The 19,222-nt window shown below is 42.5% G+C and overlaps 1 protein-coding gene across 1 annotated transcript; it reads left to right on the top strand.

Moving 5' to 3' along the window:
• The first annotated feature begins 2,785 nt into the window (after positions 1-2,785).
• On the top strand, positions 2,786-18,531 carry ATMIN (ATM interactor). Its single transcript, XM_004312306.4, has 4 exons — positions 2,786-3,154; positions 13,158-13,283; positions 13,868-14,067; positions 14,765-18,531. The coding sequence occupies exons 1-4, from the start codon at positions 2,804-2,806 to the stop codon at positions 16,578-16,580; spliced, it is 2,493 nt and encodes an 830-aa protein (XP_004312354.2). The 5' UTR covers positions 2,786-2,803; the 3' UTR covers positions 16,581-18,531.
• Positions 18,532-19,222: the final 691 nt, after the last annotated feature.

The following is a 19,222-nucleotide window of genomic DNA, read 5'->3' as shown; positions in this document are numbered from 1 at the left end:
AGCCCTGGTCCAGGAAGATCCCACATGCTGCAGAGCAACTAAGCCCGTGCGCCACAACTACTGAGCCTGCGCTCTAGAGCCCGCGAGCCACAGCGACTGAGTCCACGTGCTGCAACTACTGAAGCCACGTGCCTAGACCCTGTGCTCCGCAACAAGAGAAGCCACCACAATGAGAAGCCTGCGCAACACAACGAAGACCAAACACAGCCAAAAATAAATTAATTAATTAATTTTTAACAAAAAATTAAAAGGTGAGGAAATCTGGGCAAATGAAGGACAGAAAAAGAATAGGAGGACAAAATAAAACTAGAGGTAAGATTACCACGTAAGAACATACAAGTGCCTCCTCAACTGCTAGAATAAAAGGAAAAATTTGGATGGCGTTAGCCAGTGGCCAAAGCAGAGGAGAAAAACACCAATTTAAATGAGATATTTAAAAACTAGTATATCAGTTACTTCTGATGAAAATCAAAAAGAGGCTTAATATACAGATATAAACACAATCAGAAGGGGCTAAACAATGCTTTATACCAATATAATGTATTGGTATTGTCTATACCAATAGGTATTTTATGTGAAATATATTTGTTTAGATTTAATTAGCAAATGGCTTAGACACTTCAGTTATCTCAGAGTGAGGCACTGAGTCTGTAGGGGCTTAATAACGCTAATTTTTTTTGTAGACCACAGTCATGGTTTAGAGCATCTGTTCCTATGTGCACACATATGGTAGGCACTTCTACTCAGTGCCTGAATGCCCATATTAGGTCTGTACAGAGGCCCTGCAGGTTCCTGGGATGGTTTCCCATAGGCTCACAGCCCTTTCTGGTGCTTTGCAAGGATGTGCAATGAGAGCCTGAACGAGAAAGCCACTATTCATATTGGGTTGGCCAGAAAGTCCCTTTGGGTTTTTCTGTAACATCTTACAGAAAAACCCAAAGGGACTTTCTGGCCAACCCAGTATTACCCAGCCTAGAGTGGAATCACTTGAACCTGCACCCTGCAGCCCTCCCAGACAGAGGCTTCTGCTTCAGGAAATGAGATACAGGGAATGCTTACCTGGTATGTGCTTGACGGTCCAGAGACACATACGCCATTCAGATGCAGTCGTGGGATCAGATGGAGTAGTAAATGCAGATCCAAGGATCTCTAGGCCAAAGGAATTTAATGCACATTAGGTAGGGTCTCCAAAAATGGAAAAAGAGCTCATGTTTACTGAGCACTTACTATGTGGCAGGCGCTGTGCCAAGTATTTTATACGCTTTGTCTTATTTTCATAATAATCCTATAAGGCAGGTGGCATTACTAGTCTCACTCTATTGGCGTGAATACCAAAGCTTAGTACTAGCTAGTAAGTGACTGAGCCCACATTAACCCCAGGCAGTTGGCCTCCAGAGCCTGCCCTCTTGGACACTGCTGGAAGAAACAATAGCCCGTGGATGCTATCTCTCACACAGATGTCGGGGGTTTGGGGCCCACAGTACTTTTTAATTCAGAATTCGTTACTGTGAAGCAGAATAGTACCCTTCTCAAAGATGTCCACATCCTGATCCCTGGAATATGTAAATCTGTTACTTTACAAAACAAAAGGACTTTGCAGTTGGGGAGGTTATCCCGGATGTCCTGGATGGACCCAGTGTGATCACAAGGGTCCTCAAAAGTGGAAGAGGAATAGAAGAGAGCAGAGGGAGACCTGACTACTGAAGAAATCAGTGATGTGAAGAAGCCTCAACTCACCATTCATTAATGACTTCGAGAAGCTGGAAAAGGCAAGTAAACAGATTCTTCCACAGAGCCTCCCGAAGACATGCAGCCATGCCAACACCTTGATCTTCACCTAGTAGACTCATTTCAGACTTCTGACCTCCAGAACTGTAAGATAACAAATCTGTGTTGTTTCAGGCCACCATGTTTGTGGTGATTTGTTATTGCAGCAATAGAAAACAAATAGAGCTACTAATATATAAAAGCTGGGAGTTTTCACATAAAAATCTTGAAAAATAAATCCTGCAATACCAAAGACGAGTAGTAGCCACTGCCCCCTTTAAACAAAGGATGTAACTCCCATTCGGCTGCAGTCCTCACCCCTCCCTTTTGACTACACCTGGCCTCCTACACTCATTTAAATGATCTATCTGGTGGTCCCTCTTCCGACTTAGGATTTGGAACCCTCCTCTGAGCTACACTGTCTCCCAAACAGTAATCAAATTTCAGCAGTTAAAATACAGGAAAGTAAATCTACCCTCCCTAAAATGATTAACTCTGTCAATTATAACAATCCTTTTTTTTGTATGTGACCTCGGGCTAGTTACTTACTTCTCTTCAAATATGGGAAAACTTATAATACGTACCTGCTAGGTCTGTTTCGAGGACAAAATGAGATACTGAATGAAAAGTGCATTCCCAGTGTCTAGTAAACAGAGATAGTTGTAATTCACATACTCTCGCCTCTCCTCCTGTTGAACACTTGGGTTATTTCCAATCTTTGGGAAGTAAAGTTCCTGAACGCATTGCTTTTTCTTCTATCCAATTGTGGCCCGAGGTAAGATTTCTAGGAAGGCGAACAATGGATCAGCGGGACCAATACGTGCTACCTGTCCCCAGGAACCCCTGTGACGCTTTGTAACCCGCCCGCCTCATCTGGTCGTGGCTCCTGGCAGACGCGCCCTCCGCCACCCGCACGCGACGCCGCGGCCGCCCGGGCCCGCCGGATGCTAATGAGCCGAGAGGCCCCGCCCCCTTCCGGAAGTCGCTGCGGCGGGAGGCGGGGCGTCCTAGCTGTCCGGGCTGAGGTGCGGGAGCCATGGCGGCCTCTGAGGCGACTGTGGCGGCGGCAGCGGCGGCGGCGGCGGCGGGGCCCACGGCTCTGGCCTTGGGCGCCGCGGCCGTCCCGGCCGCCGGGAGGGGAGCCGCTGCCGCCCCCGGCCCGTGGGATCCCCCCGGGCGGCTGAGGGGCAGCCGGCCGCGACCCACGGCAGCGAGGCAGCAGCCTGCGGGTGCGGCGCCGCCGGCCCGGGAGCTCATCCAGCCGTCGGTGAGCGAGCTGTCCCGGGCCGTGCGGACCAACATCCTGTGCACGGTGCGCGGCTGCGGCAAGATCCTGCCCAACAGTCCCGCGCTCAACATGCACCTGGTCAAGAGCCACCGCCTGCAGGTGAGCCCGCTGCGGACGGCGCCTCCCGGGGCCTGACGCGACCGACCGCCTGAAGCGGGCGCTCGGGGCCGAGGGCGGCCAGAGTCGCGGACGGGAAGGCGCCAAGGTCCGGCCGTCGTCGGCGGGGGCTTCCGAGGCCCTAAAGGGCCAGACCGGGGAGAGGGTCCGGGCGGGGAGAGAGGGACCTAGGAGGCAGGAAGGCGCTGCGGTAGGAAAACCCTGTGTCATGCCACTGCGCAGTCGGGCTCGGGCCGGCCAGACCACCGGCCTCGCACTTGGCGTCGCGGGCATATCTCACGTTCGTCTCGTGAGCTCTCACGGCACCTTCGTTCTACTGCAGAGAAACCGATGACGCACCTGCGTAGTGCTGGGCTTTAAACCCGGGCTCGGGTCGAAGCCGGTGCCGTTTGCACCGCACCCACACTGCCTCCTCCTCCGGGCGAGTTGTTAGCAGGGAGCTGCAGCTTTGGCAACATGTTCCACAGTGTTGGTAAACATCACCTTTGCTCAGGGATGAGACCTAAGGGAAATTTCTCCCGTGAATCTTGTTTAAGAGGGGACACGGTATATAATAACAGGACAATAATCTGAACGTCCCTTCCACCTTACGTAAAATGGGGCGACTTTCAGCCTTCAGTGCACATCTGCGGAAAGCTTCTTAAAAATCCAGATGTCCAGCCCCATCCCAGACCTATTAAATCATGATTTCTCGATCATTACAATGGGAAGTTTACTTGCACCACTTCTTCAAGTCTTTCTAGGCCAACAGGGGCATAATTCCAAAGCACGTTACTGAAAGGAGTTTTGCGACTATGTAGCTTTCGGTGGTCTGAATTGATTCAGGAGTAAGTTTAAATTACCTGGCCTCTTGCATGTCCCGTCTGCCCTTCAGGTAAATCTTCCTCAGAAACGTTTTTAGAATCAGGCTTCTGATAAGAATTTAACAGCAGAAAGTTTGAGGTGATGGTCTCTAGTAGGGCAGATGTGATGCCCACGAAGGGCAGCCCCCTACTAGCACCAGCTGGATATAGAGGCAACAACGTCCTGAAGGGACGATTAGGGAGGCCCGATCGGGAGAGGTACATGGAGGTAGGCTGGGGAAGACCTTGCAGGTGGGGCTGCAGTTTCCCTGCAAGTTCTGCGTTTCTTCCACAACACAAGTGAAGTAACTCTGGGAATGGTCTTCGTTCTCCTGTTTTCTCCTCCATCCCGAATTTTAATTAAACACTTCCTTTTCTTAACCATATTTTATCTTGAGTGGATGAACTGTATATTTGCAGGAATTCTTCAGCCTAATCCCTGGGTTCTCTTCAGCTCATGTATAACAGCCATCATCCACCTTTCAGTATCCTCCCCTCACTGGTAGACAACTAAGGCAGACATTACATCTCTGAGCACAGAGGAAGCTGCCAGTCTGACCACGACTCTCTTTGTGTTGGCCTGAACATCACTCTCGCAAGCACTTTTTAACAGTTTACATTGTTCTTTTCTATGGAATTGCTGTCAGGGGCTGTGTATCTCTGCAGACTTTGTGAAGCATCTGTTAAGCGCAAAGATACCATTTACTTGTCAGGACTAGTATACAATGGGTTTGGTAGTATGCAGTAGGTTTATTTCTAATAATGTTTTTAAAATATGTAAAGTTCAGGAATTCTGAAGCTACCAATCCGAAGCATATAATAGGCCTAAGAAGGAGGAATATGTTCGAGGCATATTCGAACAACTGTAAATTGTTCGAGGCAACTGTAAATTTTAACAGTCAAACCTTTACTTGGACCTTAGCACGGCAGAGTATCAGCATCCCCCCTTGCTTAGAACCTGTGTGAAGCCATTTTTCCAGTTTTAGTCATTTTTTCGGAGTTCTCTTGGCTGCAGACAGCACAGTACGCTCAAAATTGCTTTCTGAACGGCAAATCTTGAACAACCGAAAAATGGACTCTCCTGAGTTTCCTTCCTGGGTCACTAGAGAGACCTGTTTCAGCAGGAATTAAAGAAACCTCACCCTGAACCATCGTTGTTTCTTCCATGTCAAACAGGCTCACTTTCCTGCCTTGTTCCGTCTTTCTAACCATGCAGCCCCTGAACATCTGCTGTCTTGGTGGAAAGGGGGTTCTTTTTTTTTTAATGAAGGTAGCCTATGTGACAAAATAGCCATATCTGTATAGTGTTGCCCCAGTGTGGTGAATCTGTCCGCACAATTGGGAGCCAAGTAGTAGGCTCTTGAGTTCAAACATCATGCTTGACCCTTGATGTTCTCAAAGTATTGGGAGGAGGGAGGGGGAAGAAGGAGGCCTAATAAGGACAAGAGCTGACTGAGAGCTCCCTGTGGCTTTGAAGGTGGGCTGCGTTTGGACCAGAGGCTCCACTAGCAGTCCAGTGTGCTCCTACAGGCCCTGAAGCGTGAGTGTATCTGCTTGGCAGATCTGCGTCGTATTCAATGGCAATTTTTCCCTTTGTTCTCTTGGTTACGGCTACTTACATAATTCTAGTTTCTGTCCTAGTTGTTGTGGGTTTTTTCTCCTAGATGATGATAATATATATTTTTTTAATTTATTTTATTTATTTATTTTTGGCTGCTTTGGGTCTTTGTTGCTGCGCACAGGCTTTCTCTAGTTGCGGCGAGCGGGGGCTACTCTTCGTTGCAGTGCGCGGGCTTCTCACTGCGGTGGCTTCTCTTATTGCTGAGCATGGGCTCTAGGCGCGCGGGCTTCAGTAGTTTTGGCTCGTGGGCTCAGTAATCGTGGCTCGTGAGCCCTAGAGCACAGGCTCAGTAGTTGTGGCGCACGGCTTAGTTGCTCCACAGCATATGGGATCTTCCTGAACCAGGGCTCGAACCCATGTCCCCTGCATTGGCAGGCGGATTCTTAACCACTGCACCACCAGGGAAGCCCCTATGATAATATTTTATTCCCGTCCCCATTATTTGTTGTAAGTTTCTTATTTATTTCTAGTCTTCAGAAGATACCCTGCCCTCAATCAAATACTCCCTTCTTAATGATTAACAAATCCTTCTGAAGGATGATGAATAAAAGTGGAGATAGAGTTGTAAGGTGTAAGGTACATGATACCTTTTGGTTTTATGTGGGTTCTTAAGATATATGTCTATATTCCATATCCTGTAAGTAAATCTGGAAATATCCTAGTCCAGCCTTGCCTACAAGGGGATCCATGGAGAAATGAAAGCTGGTGATTCAGGGAAAAGAAGAGTAGGAGTAAATGGGCATTTCTTGATTCTTTTATCCCTCACGTTTGAAAATAGTGAAGGGGACAGGGGCCCCCTTAAAGAACCTCTTATCCAGCAACACATATTTTTAAAACATGGCCTAGTGGATTTTGTGTTATGTTCAGTCCAGGGGTTTGCTTTTTTTTTTTTTTTTTTTAAGGAAAGACAACGTTCCAAGTTGCTCTATAGATCATAGTGTACAAAGACTTCTAATTTTAAATTTACAATAAGACAACAACAAAGCAAACTACTTTTCTTCTTGGATGTTTTTCTGTGAAGGCAGAGAGATGCTAGAGTAGCTATAATGCCTTTTCTTCTTTTTTTTTTTTTTTCCCCCAATTTGTGCCAGTTCTTACACTCCTTTCCTTTTATCCTCACTTCATTGGGGTCCTTCCTCTTGCTTTGCTTTTCTTCTCTTTGTTTAGTTTTGTCCATCTTGTTTTTCAGTTATTTCCTCTCATAGGTTCTTTTTCAAATTCTTTCACTTAAAATGTTTTATAAACAGGTACCCAAAAGGTACAGAAAGCATGAAGTATTTTTTGTCATTTTTTTCAGTTATGCACACAAAAGGCACAGTTAAAAAATAAGTCTGCTAAGTTTTATTCTAGAATGTATATAGCACTTCAGAACAAAAACATCACTTTCTTACTTCAGTTCATGTCTTATTGTGCCATTACCATTTCTTATTACCCCATTCTAATCTCAGAGCTTATTTTCTAAGGACAAGAATGGGAAGAAGGTCAGGAACTGGGGAAGAGAGGTGATGATGGAGAGGAATGAGGAGTTGGCCCTCAGAAAGCAGGAAAGCAAACAGCGTCGGGTTGTTTCCACACCTGTAATGACAGCAACAAGGAGATGATGTTGATGTCCAATATGACTGCCTTTAGTGTCTCATCCTGGTGTGTGATACAGTTTTGACTTAGATGGCCACTTAAACATATTCAGTATAATGCCCCAAGTTTTTACTGAACATTTACTCTTTTTAAAACATTCCCAAGTGCAACAAAGTTATAAATATATTCCTCCTTTTGAAAAGGTTTGGGGAATTTCAAGTAATTCCATTAGATATAACAGAGAAATGACGGAAAAGAAGCATAGTTTGAAGCTATATAGTACAGGACTTTGGATGTCCCAGTGGCTAGAGGAATTTGGACTTGGGGAGTGTTGGGGTGCCGTTGAAAATGTTTGAGTGAGGTAATGTCATGATCAGAGGTATATTTTAGAAAGGTGAATGTGGCAAAGTGTGAATGAAAAAGAAATTGAAGGTCTAGAAATTAGTTAAGAGGTTAGTGACAAAGTCCAAACAGAGAGTCAGGAATACTTGAACTAATGGTGGTAGCAGTGAGAAAGGAAACGCGAGGAGGTGGTAGGAGACATTTTTAAAGCATAACTGCCAAAACTTGGAAGCACCCAAGATGTCCTTCAGCAGGTAAATGGATAAATGAACGATGGCACATCCAGACAGGGGAATATTAGTCAGCACTAAAAAGAAATGAGCTATCAAGCCATGAAAAGACATGGAGGACCCTTACATGCATATTACCAAATGAAAGAAGCCAATCTGAAAAGGCTACATACTGTATGATTCCAACTAAATGATATTCTGGAAAAAGCAAAACTACAGAGACAGTAAAAAGATTAGTGGTTACCAGGACTTAAGGGGAAAGGTGTCATGAATAGGTGGAGCACAGAGGATTTTTAGGAAAGTGAATATACTCTGTATGATATTATAACGATGGATAGCTGTCATTATACATTTGGCAAAACCCATAGAATGTGCGGCACGAATAGTGAACTCTAATAAAATCTATGGACTTGGGTGATAATGACATGTCAGTGTAGTTTCATCAATTGTAACAAATGTACCACTCTGGTGAGGAATGTTAATAGTGGAACAGGCTGTATTGGGGTTGGGGGGAACTCTCTGTACTTTGTGCTCAATTTTGCTGTGAATCTAATAAAATTTCTCTTAAAAAATAAAGTTTATTAATATTTTAAAAAGTGAAGTGAACAGGTATATTGAGAACATGATAGGGAGTTTGAAAAGGGATAATAAAAGGATTGCTAAGCAAATTGAAGATGTATTAGAAGTAAGCATGGGGACTTCCCTGGTGGTCCAGTGGGTAAGACTCCATGCTCCCAATGCAGGGGTCCCGGGGTTCGATCCCACATGCATGCCGCGACTGAGACCCGGTGCAGCCAAAATAAATAAAAATTTTTTTTTAATTGTCCTAGACTTAAAAAAAAAAGAATTTTAAAGCTTTCTTAATATTCTCTCCGTATTTGATTTTTTCTTGCAGATAACACTAGAAGGAAAATAATATGAGTTTAAAAGTATTTCATTTAAAAAAAGATGAACTGGTAAATGGGATGAGTTTGGTGATTGAGAGACAGTGTTGGTTGTCATTAAAGCTAGCAGAGGCCAGTGTTTCAATAAAAGCAGCATTTCAATCAGACTTTCACAAGGACAGTATTTTTTTTTTTTGAGATGAATCCATGGATTTTTCTTCTTTTTTTAATTGAAGTATGGTTGATTTACAATGTTGTGTTAATTTCTGCTGTACAGCAGAGTGATTCAGTTATATATACTTTATATATATATATTATTTTCCATTATGGTTTATCACAGGATATTAAATGTAGTTCCCTGTGCTATACAGTAGGACCTTGTTGTCTCTCCATTCTCTATATAATAGTTTGCATCTGCTAACCCCAAACTCCTAATTCGTCCCTCCCCTTGGCAACCACAAGTCTGTTCTCTATGTCTGTGAGTCCATGTCTATTTCATAGATAAATTCATTTGTCATATTTTAGATTCTACATATAAGTGATATCATATGGTATTTGTCTTTCTCTTTCTCACTTCACTTAGTATGATAATCTGTAGTTCCATCCATGTTGCTGCAAATGGCCTTATTTTGTTCTTTTTTATGGCTGAGTAGTATTCCACTGTGTGTGTGTGTACACACACACACACACACACCCCACATCTTTATCCATTCATCTGTCAATGGACATTTAGATTGTTTCCATGTCTTGGCTATTGTGAACAGTGCTGCTGTGAACATAGGGGTGCGTGTATCTTTTGGAATTATAGTTTTGTCTGGATATATGCCCATGAGTGGGATTGCTGGATCATATGGCAACTCTAATTTTAGCTTTTTGAGGAACCTCCATACTGTTTTCCACTGTGGCTGCACCAACTTACATTCCCACCAACAGTGTAGAAGGGTTCCCTTTTCTCCACACCCTCTCCAGCATTTGTTATTTGTAGACTTTGGTGATGGCCGTTCTGACTGGTGTGAGGTGGTACCTCGTTGTAGTTTTGATTTGTATTTCTGTAATAATTAGCAATGTTGAGCATATTTTCATGTGCCTGTTGGCCATCTGTCTTCTTTGCAGAAATGTCTGTTTAGTTCTTCTGCCCATTTTTCGATTGGGTTGTTTTTGTTGTTGTTGAGTTGAATGAGCTGTTTGTATGTTTTGGAGATTGAGCCCTTGTTGGTCCGCATCATTTGCAAATATTTTCTCCCATTCCATAGGTTGTCTTTTTGTTTTGTTTATGGTTTCCTTTGCTGTGCAAAAGCTTGTAAGGTTGATTAGGTCCCATTTGTTTATTTTTGCTTTTATTTCTGTTGCCACAAGGACAGTATTTAATGTAAAGTACTAGTTTAGATTAGCTTATTGGCCTTAAGTTGGTTGGCAGAAAGCAAAAGAAGCAACAAAAATCTCCACAGCCGATAACTAATAGCTGTAATAATTAATTGAGTGATTATATGATAAGCACTGTTCTAAGTCTCTTAAATTATTCACTAAATCCTCACAACAACCCTGAGGTAGATTGTACTATCATGCCTACTTCACAAATAAGGAAACCAAGACAGTTAAGTTTTTCAAGGTCACAGGAAAGGAGCAATGTAGAGAATTCCATATTCCAGAACCCATGCGTTTAACCACTGCACCATGGTTCTTAAGCTAGGCTATACACTGGGATCATCAGGGGAGATTTTTAAACCAAATACCAAACCAAATACCAAACCCACCCCAAACTAATTATATCATTACCTGGGACTGGGACCAGGCACAGGTATTTTTTTTTTAACGCCTCAAGTGATTTTTCACAGGCCGCTAGATTTCAGAGCTGCTGCCCTACACTGGACTGCCTTTCTAAAAGTGCTCTGCCTTTAGTATGCAGTCTAAAGCATGAAAACAGTACCAAGAGGTGTATAAATTAGTTTCTGCCCTTAAGAAATTTAGTTAAGGAGGCAGGAATTGTAGAAGAAAATGATAGTTTACAAGTTAAGTTAGCTGCTACCTTGGAATTCAGACAAGGAATAGAGCTGGGTGGTGAGCAGAACAAGGGAGTGCTATTTATTGAGAATGTGAGCGGGCTCCATGGCAATCCAGTACTAGATAATCCTGAGAGTTAACTATTCTCTCTGTTTTTGAAATGAGCAAACTGGCTCAGAGATTAAATAACCTGTCTAAAGCCATGTGCCTAATCAGTGGTGGAAATGGCTCACAGGCCTCTCCATGCCGTGTCCTCTTCCCACCGTTGCATTCTGCCTGAACGGAGACAGTCATCCGAGAGTGGCTGTAGAGGTGGAAATGGAAGTGGGAAGAGTGTTTAGGCTGAGCTGGGGAGTGTATGAAAAGGGAACAGAAAAAGATATGGTCATAATGGTAGATTGGAGGCATAATGAGATGGGATTTTATTTTATTTATTTATTTATTTATAAATTTTCTTTCTTTCTTTCTTTCTTTTGGCTGCGTTGGGTCTTTTGTTGCTGTGCGCAGACTTTCTCTAGCTGCAGCGAGCAGGGGCCACCCTACATTGCGGTGCACAGGCTTCTCATTGCGGTGGCTTCTTTCGTTGTGGAGCACAGGCTTTAGGCACACAGGCTTCAGTAGTTGTGGCATGCAGGCTCAGTAGTTGTGGCTCGCGGGCTCCAGAGCACAGACTCAGGAGCTGTGGCACACAGGCTTAGTTGCTCCGCGGCACGTGGGATCCTCCCAGACCAGGGCTCGAACCCGCATCCCTTGCATTGGCAGGTGGACTCCTAACCACTGCACCACTAGGGAAGTCCCAGGATTTTATTTTATGTGCCTTTTTTAAAAAAATAGTATTTGGTGATATATACAAATAATTTTTTGGAATGTCAAATTTGTTCTGACATTAGAAGAGGAAGGAAAATTATTTAGGAAACCATTTAAATAATCCAAATGAATATGAATATCTAGACAGTGTAGTGCAGTAGGATTATAAAAAGATGGACCAAGGTAGAAGACATGGAGGAATAACTGACTACATTTGATATCACTGAGAGATAAATTACGTTGTTTAAAAATGAAACAAGAATAGCTTCTTTTCCCCTCTACATGAGTGGACACAGACTCAACAAGATCAACATGTTCCTCTTGAGATCCAGTAGGAAAGCAAACGGAGGGAGTCCTAGCCGCACGGTTATTCGTTTCTTCTCTAGATGCATACTGATGGAAGCAGAGGAGGTGGGCATGTTCCAAAAGTAGTGAATCCTTTCCCATCACAGCACCTAAGGACTAAAACGTCTAGGTGCTACAGCGGTAGCTGAGGCCTGAGCACGTGTCCAGTTGTTTCCATCCGTAGTGGGGAGGTCCTTCCCCACCCCAACCCCCCATCCACACACCTTCCTCTGGGGCCAGCTGGGGATTGCCAGATAAGAATTATACTGGAGGTCATAGGTTTCTCACTCCTGAGGTATGTGGGCTCATCAAGGGCAACAAGACAGCAGTTTAAGCTAAATTAACTCACCAATTATTTTAAAATTCCCAGCCAAAAAGTCAATCACATACTTAATAAGAAAGGATTACTAGGATGAGTTAATATATATAAAGTGCTTAGAACAATGCCTGCCACGGTAGTAAAAGCTATGTTAGCACTGGCCATTATAATGATTACTGAATTTCAAACAGAGCATGGTGCCTATATTCACGCTACTGTATAAAAGTTGTGTTAACTAGCTTCAGCTACTTTAGGGGGCATTGTGGTGATCAGAGAAAGTCACAGTTCTCTTTATCAGGAAGACTAGATCATAGTCAGGTTTTTTTCAGAGACTCACACTAATTCAGTGGGGTTGGGATAAAAAAGAAAGGAAGACTTAAGGATGATACCAGGTCTTGAGCCTGAGAAACTATAAATATACCACTTAACGATTAGAGAAGCTGGCTTGAAGGGCAGAGATTTTTAAGTCTAGAAGGAGTGCTAAAGGAATGGATAGAAGATTTTAAAACAATATAGTTGGTTTTTGTTTATTTTGTTTTGAAAAATTTTAACAGATTCATTGAGCTATAGTTTACACATGATATAATTTACCCATTTTAAGTTAATAATTCAGTTACTTTTTAGTAGATTTACAGTTGTGCAACCATCACTACAATCCCAAATTTTAGAACATTTTCATCACCCTAAAAAGATCCCTTGTGCACATCTTTACTTATTCCTTGTTATCACTCCCAGCTCGTTCTGTTGGGGTTTTTTTGTTGTTGTTTTTTGTTTTTTTCGGTACGCGGGCCTCTCACTGTTGTGGCCTCTCCCATTGCGGAGCCTTTGCTCCGGACGCGCAGGCTCAGCGTCCATAGCTCACGGGCCCAGCCACTCGGCGGCATGTGGGATCTTCCCGGACCGGGGCACGAACCCGTGTCCCCTGCATCGACAGGCGGACTCTCAACCACTGCGCCACCAGGGAAGCCCATCTGTTGGTTTTTTGAAGATAATTATTTAAAGTAATTTTTCTTTTGCAGGATGGCATAGTGAATCCAACAATAAGAAAAGATTTGAAAACTGTACCAAAATTCTACTGTTGTCCAATTGAAGGATGCCCTAGAGGCCCTGACAGACCATTTTCTCAATTTTCTCTCGTAAAACAGGTATTTTACTTGTCTTTAAGTATACTTCTCTGAGGATGAAATGCAGATGTCATAAACCTCATGTATTCTAATTACTTACCAATCATAACTAGAGAATTGAGCAGAAAGCTGCTTGTAAGGACAGCCACCCAAGTCTCCCACTTGGGGAAAAAATGAGTAGGGTGTAAGTGAAGGAGGAGACATGGCTTGTTCTGGAGGGGAAGTTGTCCAGAAGTGGATTTGGAAAGGAAAGAAGACCAAGTCAGCAAAGTATGATAAATTGTACTTCCAGATCTCTTGTGTGAATCTGCTTGCTTTCAAGGTCAGAGGAGCAAAAGCACAAAGGAAATGTTCTCCCAAGGGATTAAGAAACTGCAGGGAAAAGAATAATTTCAAAAGCAGCTATCTTAAAGAGGAGGGAGGGACCCAGCCAGTGGGGAAAGAGATGATTCTGGACTGGAAGAGTTGCCTGCTTTTACATTCTTTTGATTTGCACTGCTATATTGTATCATGTAAAATCATTGTTAATTTGGGTATGTTGATGGTTTTTGAAATGTTTTGAGCAGTTGCAGTTTTTCATTTTAGTCCTTTTGTGTTCTTCCTAGCACTTTATGAAAATGCATGCTGAAAAGAAGCATAAATGTAGTAAGTGCAGCAATTCGTATGGCACTGAGTGGGACTTGAAAAGACATGCAGAGGATTGTGGTAAGACCTTCCAGTGCACATGTGGCTGTCCCTATGCCAGCAGGACTGCATTACAGTCCCACATCTACCGAACTGGCCATGAGATCCCTGCAGAACACAGGTAAAGGGGAAAAAATGGTGGCCCAAAAGCCAATAGCTGTGGGAAGATTTTCAAATGAAACTTCCTGTAGAGCCATTAGTGTGGGGAGAAAGGAGGAATGGCGGAGAAAAGATGTGACATGAAGAAGGGAACTTTTGGAAATGGCAGCAGTACTAGCAAATGATCCACATCTACTTGACCCAACTGTTCTTCCTTATTCTTTCACCAGCTCCTTTTGAGAATCGCTTAATTATTCCCAACTGAAAATCTGTTGGGTTTTCAATTCTTCAAAAACTTCCAGCGTTTTCTGTTAGAGGGATACTAGATTATTGAAGAGTTTTTTATCATGAAACTGTGCTTCATTTGAAAGGTCATATTTATAATTGAACTAAGAGCTTCCTACTTTAGAAATGATAATAGTTGCATTATATAATCTGTTAGCTTCCTGATGCTTACGGATCTAAGTTGAGTTCTGGTACTTAGCACTTTACTCAAAAAAAGGTGTGCTTCCCTGTTTGCATGTTTCTGAACTTCTACCTACCATATATTGATAATAGGCCGAGTTACAAAAGAAGGGATTTCTCTTTGCTGGGTTGAATCTGACCTCTGCTGTAGATGTGGGAAATAGAATTTGTAAGTGAAGATACAGTGCCAGGGTTGATGAAGAAAACTGCAGTTTAAAATTGTTTTTCTCTTTTTACTCTGTCATTGTTTTCAGGGATCCACCTAGTAAGAAAAGGAAAATGGAAAACTGCCTGCACAACCAGAAGTTGTCCAGTAAGACTGTTGAATCCCTGAGCAACCAAGCAACCCCAAGACCAGATGCTCAAGAACTAGAAACTTCAGAAATAAAGCTAGTGGCTTCGTTTGAAGATTCTTGCAGCTCTAATGCCAGAAAGCAGACTCTTCCAACACCTCCAAGGTATCCTCAGAAGTTGCTTTTACCAAAGCCCAAAGTGGCTTTGGTTAAACTCCCCGTTATGCAGCTTTCTCCTGTGCCTGTATTTGTGCCTACAGCCGACTCCTCAGCCCAGCCTGTGGTGTTGGGTGTCGATCATCAGGGCTCTACCCACGGTGCTGTGCACTTACTGCCCTTGTCCGTCGGAACCCTGATCCTCGGCCTAGATTCGGAGTCTTGCTCTCTCAAGGAGAGCCTCCCTCTTTCAAAAATTGTAAATCCTGTTGCTGTTGAGCCAGTTAGCACAGGTGTTCAAGTGAACTTGGGTAAAAGTCCATCTAACCCTTTACAAGAACTAGGGAACACATGTCAGAAGAACAGCATTTCTTCAATCAATGTACAGACAGAACTGTCTTATACCATACCACACTTTATACCGTCTGCAGAGTGGGCTAGCCCTGATTCCTCTGTGTCATCTTGTTCTCAAACAGATTTGACATTTGGTTCTCAAGTTTCCCTTCCCATTAGTGTTCATACTCAAACTTTTTTGCCCAGTTCTAAGGTAACCTCATCTATAGCGGCTCAGACTGATGTGTTTATAGATGCCAGTTTCCAGTCAGGTGGGATCTCCAGAGAAACTCAGACCAGTGGAATGCAAAGTCCAACCGATGATCGAGTACAGATGGACCAAGCTGTAATGTGTGGAGACATTTTTGAGAGTGTCCATTCGTCATATGGTGTTTCTACAGACAGTATTATAAGCAGCAGCTTAGTAGCAGAGACTGTGACTCATGGTTTGTTACCTCAGAACCACCCTAAAACTTTAAATCAAGATATTGAGAAATCTGCACCAATTATAAACTTTAGTGCACAGAATAATAGTATACTTTCTTCACAGAATATGACAGATAATCAGACCCAAACCATAGATTTATTAAGTGATATAGAAAACATCTTATCAAGTAATCTGCCTGGTCAGACACTGGACAATCGTAGTCTTTTGTCTGACACAAATACTGGACCTGACACCCAGCTTCCATCTGGCCCAGCCCAGAATCCTGCAATTGATTTTGATATTGAAGAGTTCTTTTCGGCCTCAAATATCCAGACTCAAACTGAAGAGAGTGAGCTTAGCACCATGACCACGGAGCCAGTCTTGGAATCCCTGGACATAGAGACCCAAACTGACTTCTTCCTTGCAGATGCCTGTGCCCAGTCCTACAGTTGTAGGGGAAATTCTAACTTCTTAGCCCTTGAAATGTTTGACACGCAGACACAGACGGACTTGAACTTCTTTTTAGACAGTAGCCCTCATCTGCCTCTGGGAAGTATTCTGAAACACTCCAGCTTTTCCATGAGTACTGATTCATCTGACACAGAGACCCAAACTGAAGGAATCTCCACTGCTAAAAACCTGCCTGCTCTAGAAAGCAAAGTTCAGTTGAACAGTGCAGAAACACAGACCATGAATTCTGGCTTTGAAACTTTGGGGAGCTTATTCTTCACCAGCAATGAAACTCAAACAGCAATGGATGACTTTCTTCTGGCCGATTTGGCCTGGAACACGATGGAATCTCAATTCAGCTCTGTTGAAACCCAGACATGTGCAGAACTACACCCAGTCTCCAACTTCTGAAAGTGGAATCCACATGGGGGATGGCATTTACAGTTGGTTCCCTTCTGGATTTAGAAGATGGAGAACGGGGACAACAGTGTTAACTCTATTGAATGTACTTGATGATACAGTTACTTCGATTATCTGAGGTTCTTTGCCCTTTGTACTGTAAACATGAAATTTGTGTAAAAATGTGTGAGTGTATTATAAAGTATAAGATGTTGATCTAACAAGAATTGTTTTTGTGTTGCCTACATTTGCCCTTTCAGTGTAGTCTTCCCTTCTTAAAAAAAAAATGTATTTCACATCTTTAAAACCCATCTAGCCATTCACCTGAAGCCAAGCTCAGCAGGACTAGGGTACAAACTTTTCAAACCTTCAAAACACTTTAGTCAAAGTATGACTTACTTAAATTGCACCTAAAATACTTTTGCCAGTGCTTGTTAGAAATTCCTGTGTCCCAATAATGTCTAAAGAAGTCTGATGCTGTACCATCAGATTTAAACACCAACAGCTTCATCTGCTTTGACATCTTACTCTCCCCTGATTTGAAGACACAAAGGAAAAACTACACTTGTCTTTAGCTTTTGAGACAATTTTCATATAGTCAATGCCATCCCTCCTCTACGTGAACTCTTACTGATACCAACGTTAAGTGTATAGTACTTTCCTCACAGGACGTGTTGCTGTAAAATTATTGCTTAAAGAAGTAGCGGCAAGCACTTAGTGTAAATAGTGATCCTTTCAGTCTAAGTGACAGTAAGTCACCCCAACTATGGAAACGCTGGGCTGTGAAATCATGCCTGTTAGCCCAGACTGGAGTGTGTCCTACCAGCATCTCTCCTACTCTCTACAGAAGGCCAGGACAGTGCTCCAGAGCTGCTCCTCAAAGCTCACCCACCAGCTGAGCCTGAGTTTTTCTCTCTAAATGTTTAAAGAAAAATAACATAAGGAGAAAAGGACATTCCCCCCTAAATTTCAATAGTTTGCATAAGCTTGATAGGGCAAGAGTGCAATCAGCAGCTATTCTAAAGTGAATCTTCTTTTCATCCACCTCTCATTTTTTCCTTAAATGAGGAAACACATTGGTCTAGCAAGGATAGTATTTGTGCCTTGAGGATAGTAATTATAGAATAGATCCATCTAAAGTATGGTGTTCTGCATTTTGTTGCTTTGTTTGTTTAGGGAGGGTAATACCAAACAGTCTTCAAAGAAAATGAGGTGAAGACCAAGTGCTTCAATAATCAAGAACATCTGTGTTTTGAGATGGGTGTGTGGTTAAGTATGCTTTTGGAGTTTTCTGTGTTTAGGAGATTCTGAGTTCTTGATTGTTGGCCAACTTTCAGGCAAGTAAAAATCAGTGCAGTCTGTAAATTTTTCTGAGTTTACCCAGAAAAATGCTCTGTTCTTTCTGTGGCACATGCTTATGCTGCTGAAGGCTAAATCCTCAAAATAAAACCTAAGGAGGGGACTAAGAATTCATTAAAGTAACTCAGTGGTGTTGCTACTAATTCCTATCCTGTAGAAGAATTATTGGTAGTGGATAAATAACATATCCTGAGTAGATGAACTCAGTCTGATAGATAAAAGTTTGCTTTGGTCACAGTTGCCTATGAATATGGGTTTCAAAACAAACATAAAGCCTTAACTTAGAATTTCATTATGTTTTAGAATCATCACTGCCTTAATGTTCAAACATCTATTTAAGTTCTCCTAATAAGGAGAAATGCATGTTTGTTTATGGCTTTTTGTAAATATATATGCAGCGATCTATGGCTTTAAAAAAATTCTGTGTTTCTGTGACAGTGTTTGTTAATCCAGCCAATAGAGTTATTTGCAGAAAAATGGAGCATGTAATAGTTCTTCATGTACAAGTAAGAACTGTTTCCCCCAAAAACCTTAGTTACCTGAATTGTTCTAAGATTATTTGTAAAATCTGAAACTCAGTGATTAAAGAGAAGTGAGAATTCTACCTTTTGTGTGAATTCTTCAGCATACTCATAATGTGACTTCGTTGCCTTAACTTTTCACAAACTCATCATCGTCTGAAAGTCACACGATGAAATGACTGTGCCTAGTTATTTCCATTACTGTCTTACCTTTGTTCATGAAAATATGCTAACAATTTTCCTAGTAGAAAATGAAAAGACGTTCCATTACCAAAACTTCTGGTTTTTTTTGGGCCACGCCATGCAGCTTGTGGGATCTTACTTCCCTGACCAGGGATTGAACCTGGGCCCTCAGCAGTGAGAGCAGAGAGTCCTAACCACTGGACTGCCAGGGAATTCCCAAAGCTGCTGTTTTGATGTAAAGTTTTTATTTTGATAAAAACTGCCCTATGATTTAAGTTTTGGGAAAATTTTTTCAAAGGAAATTTGAAAAAATAATTTCAAAGGAAATTACTCTGATTCATTTTTCATCCAAATGTCACCATTTCATAATGGGGTGTCTTTTATCTTTGTAAGTAATATGGTTCTGGCTTAAGAGCAAAATTAAGAGGGTAGGACTATGACTAGTTCTTTGCTCATACTCAGTCACTAACTGCAGGAAAGCCCAATCAGTGTGTTTGATTCCCTTTAGATAAAGGGAAATAAAAGTAGAAAATTTTTATAGACTTACCTGAAAGATGCAGAGTAAGGTTTGCAGCTACTTTTTTTTTTTTT

Source organism: Tursiops truncatus, chromosome 19 (genome assembly GCF_011762595.2).
Source record: "Tursiops truncatus isolate mTurTru1 chromosome 19, mTurTru1.mat.Y, whole genome shotgun sequence".
Lineage (NCBI taxonomy): Eukaryota > Metazoa > Chordata > Mammalia > Artiodactyla > Delphinidae > Tursiops > Tursiops truncatus.
This window is presented reverse-complemented; position numbering and strand designations above follow the sequence as displayed.

What these genes read in the sequence shown, in the direction of transcription:
- ATMIN (XM_004312306.4), top strand. Translation starts at nt 2,804, where the DNA reads ATGGCGGCCTCTGAGGCGACTGTGGCGGCGGCAGCGGCGGCGGCGGCG. An exon ending in TCAAGAGCCACCGCCTGCAG is followed by an intron (nt 3,155 to 13,157) that starts GTGAGCCCGCTG and finishes TTTCTTTTGCAG; the next exon opens with GATGGCATAGTGAATCCAAC. An exon ending in AATTTTCTCTCGTAAAACAG is followed by an intron (nt 13,284 to 13,867) that starts GTATTTTACTTG and finishes TGTTCTTCCTAG; the next exon opens with CACTTTATGAAAATGCATGC.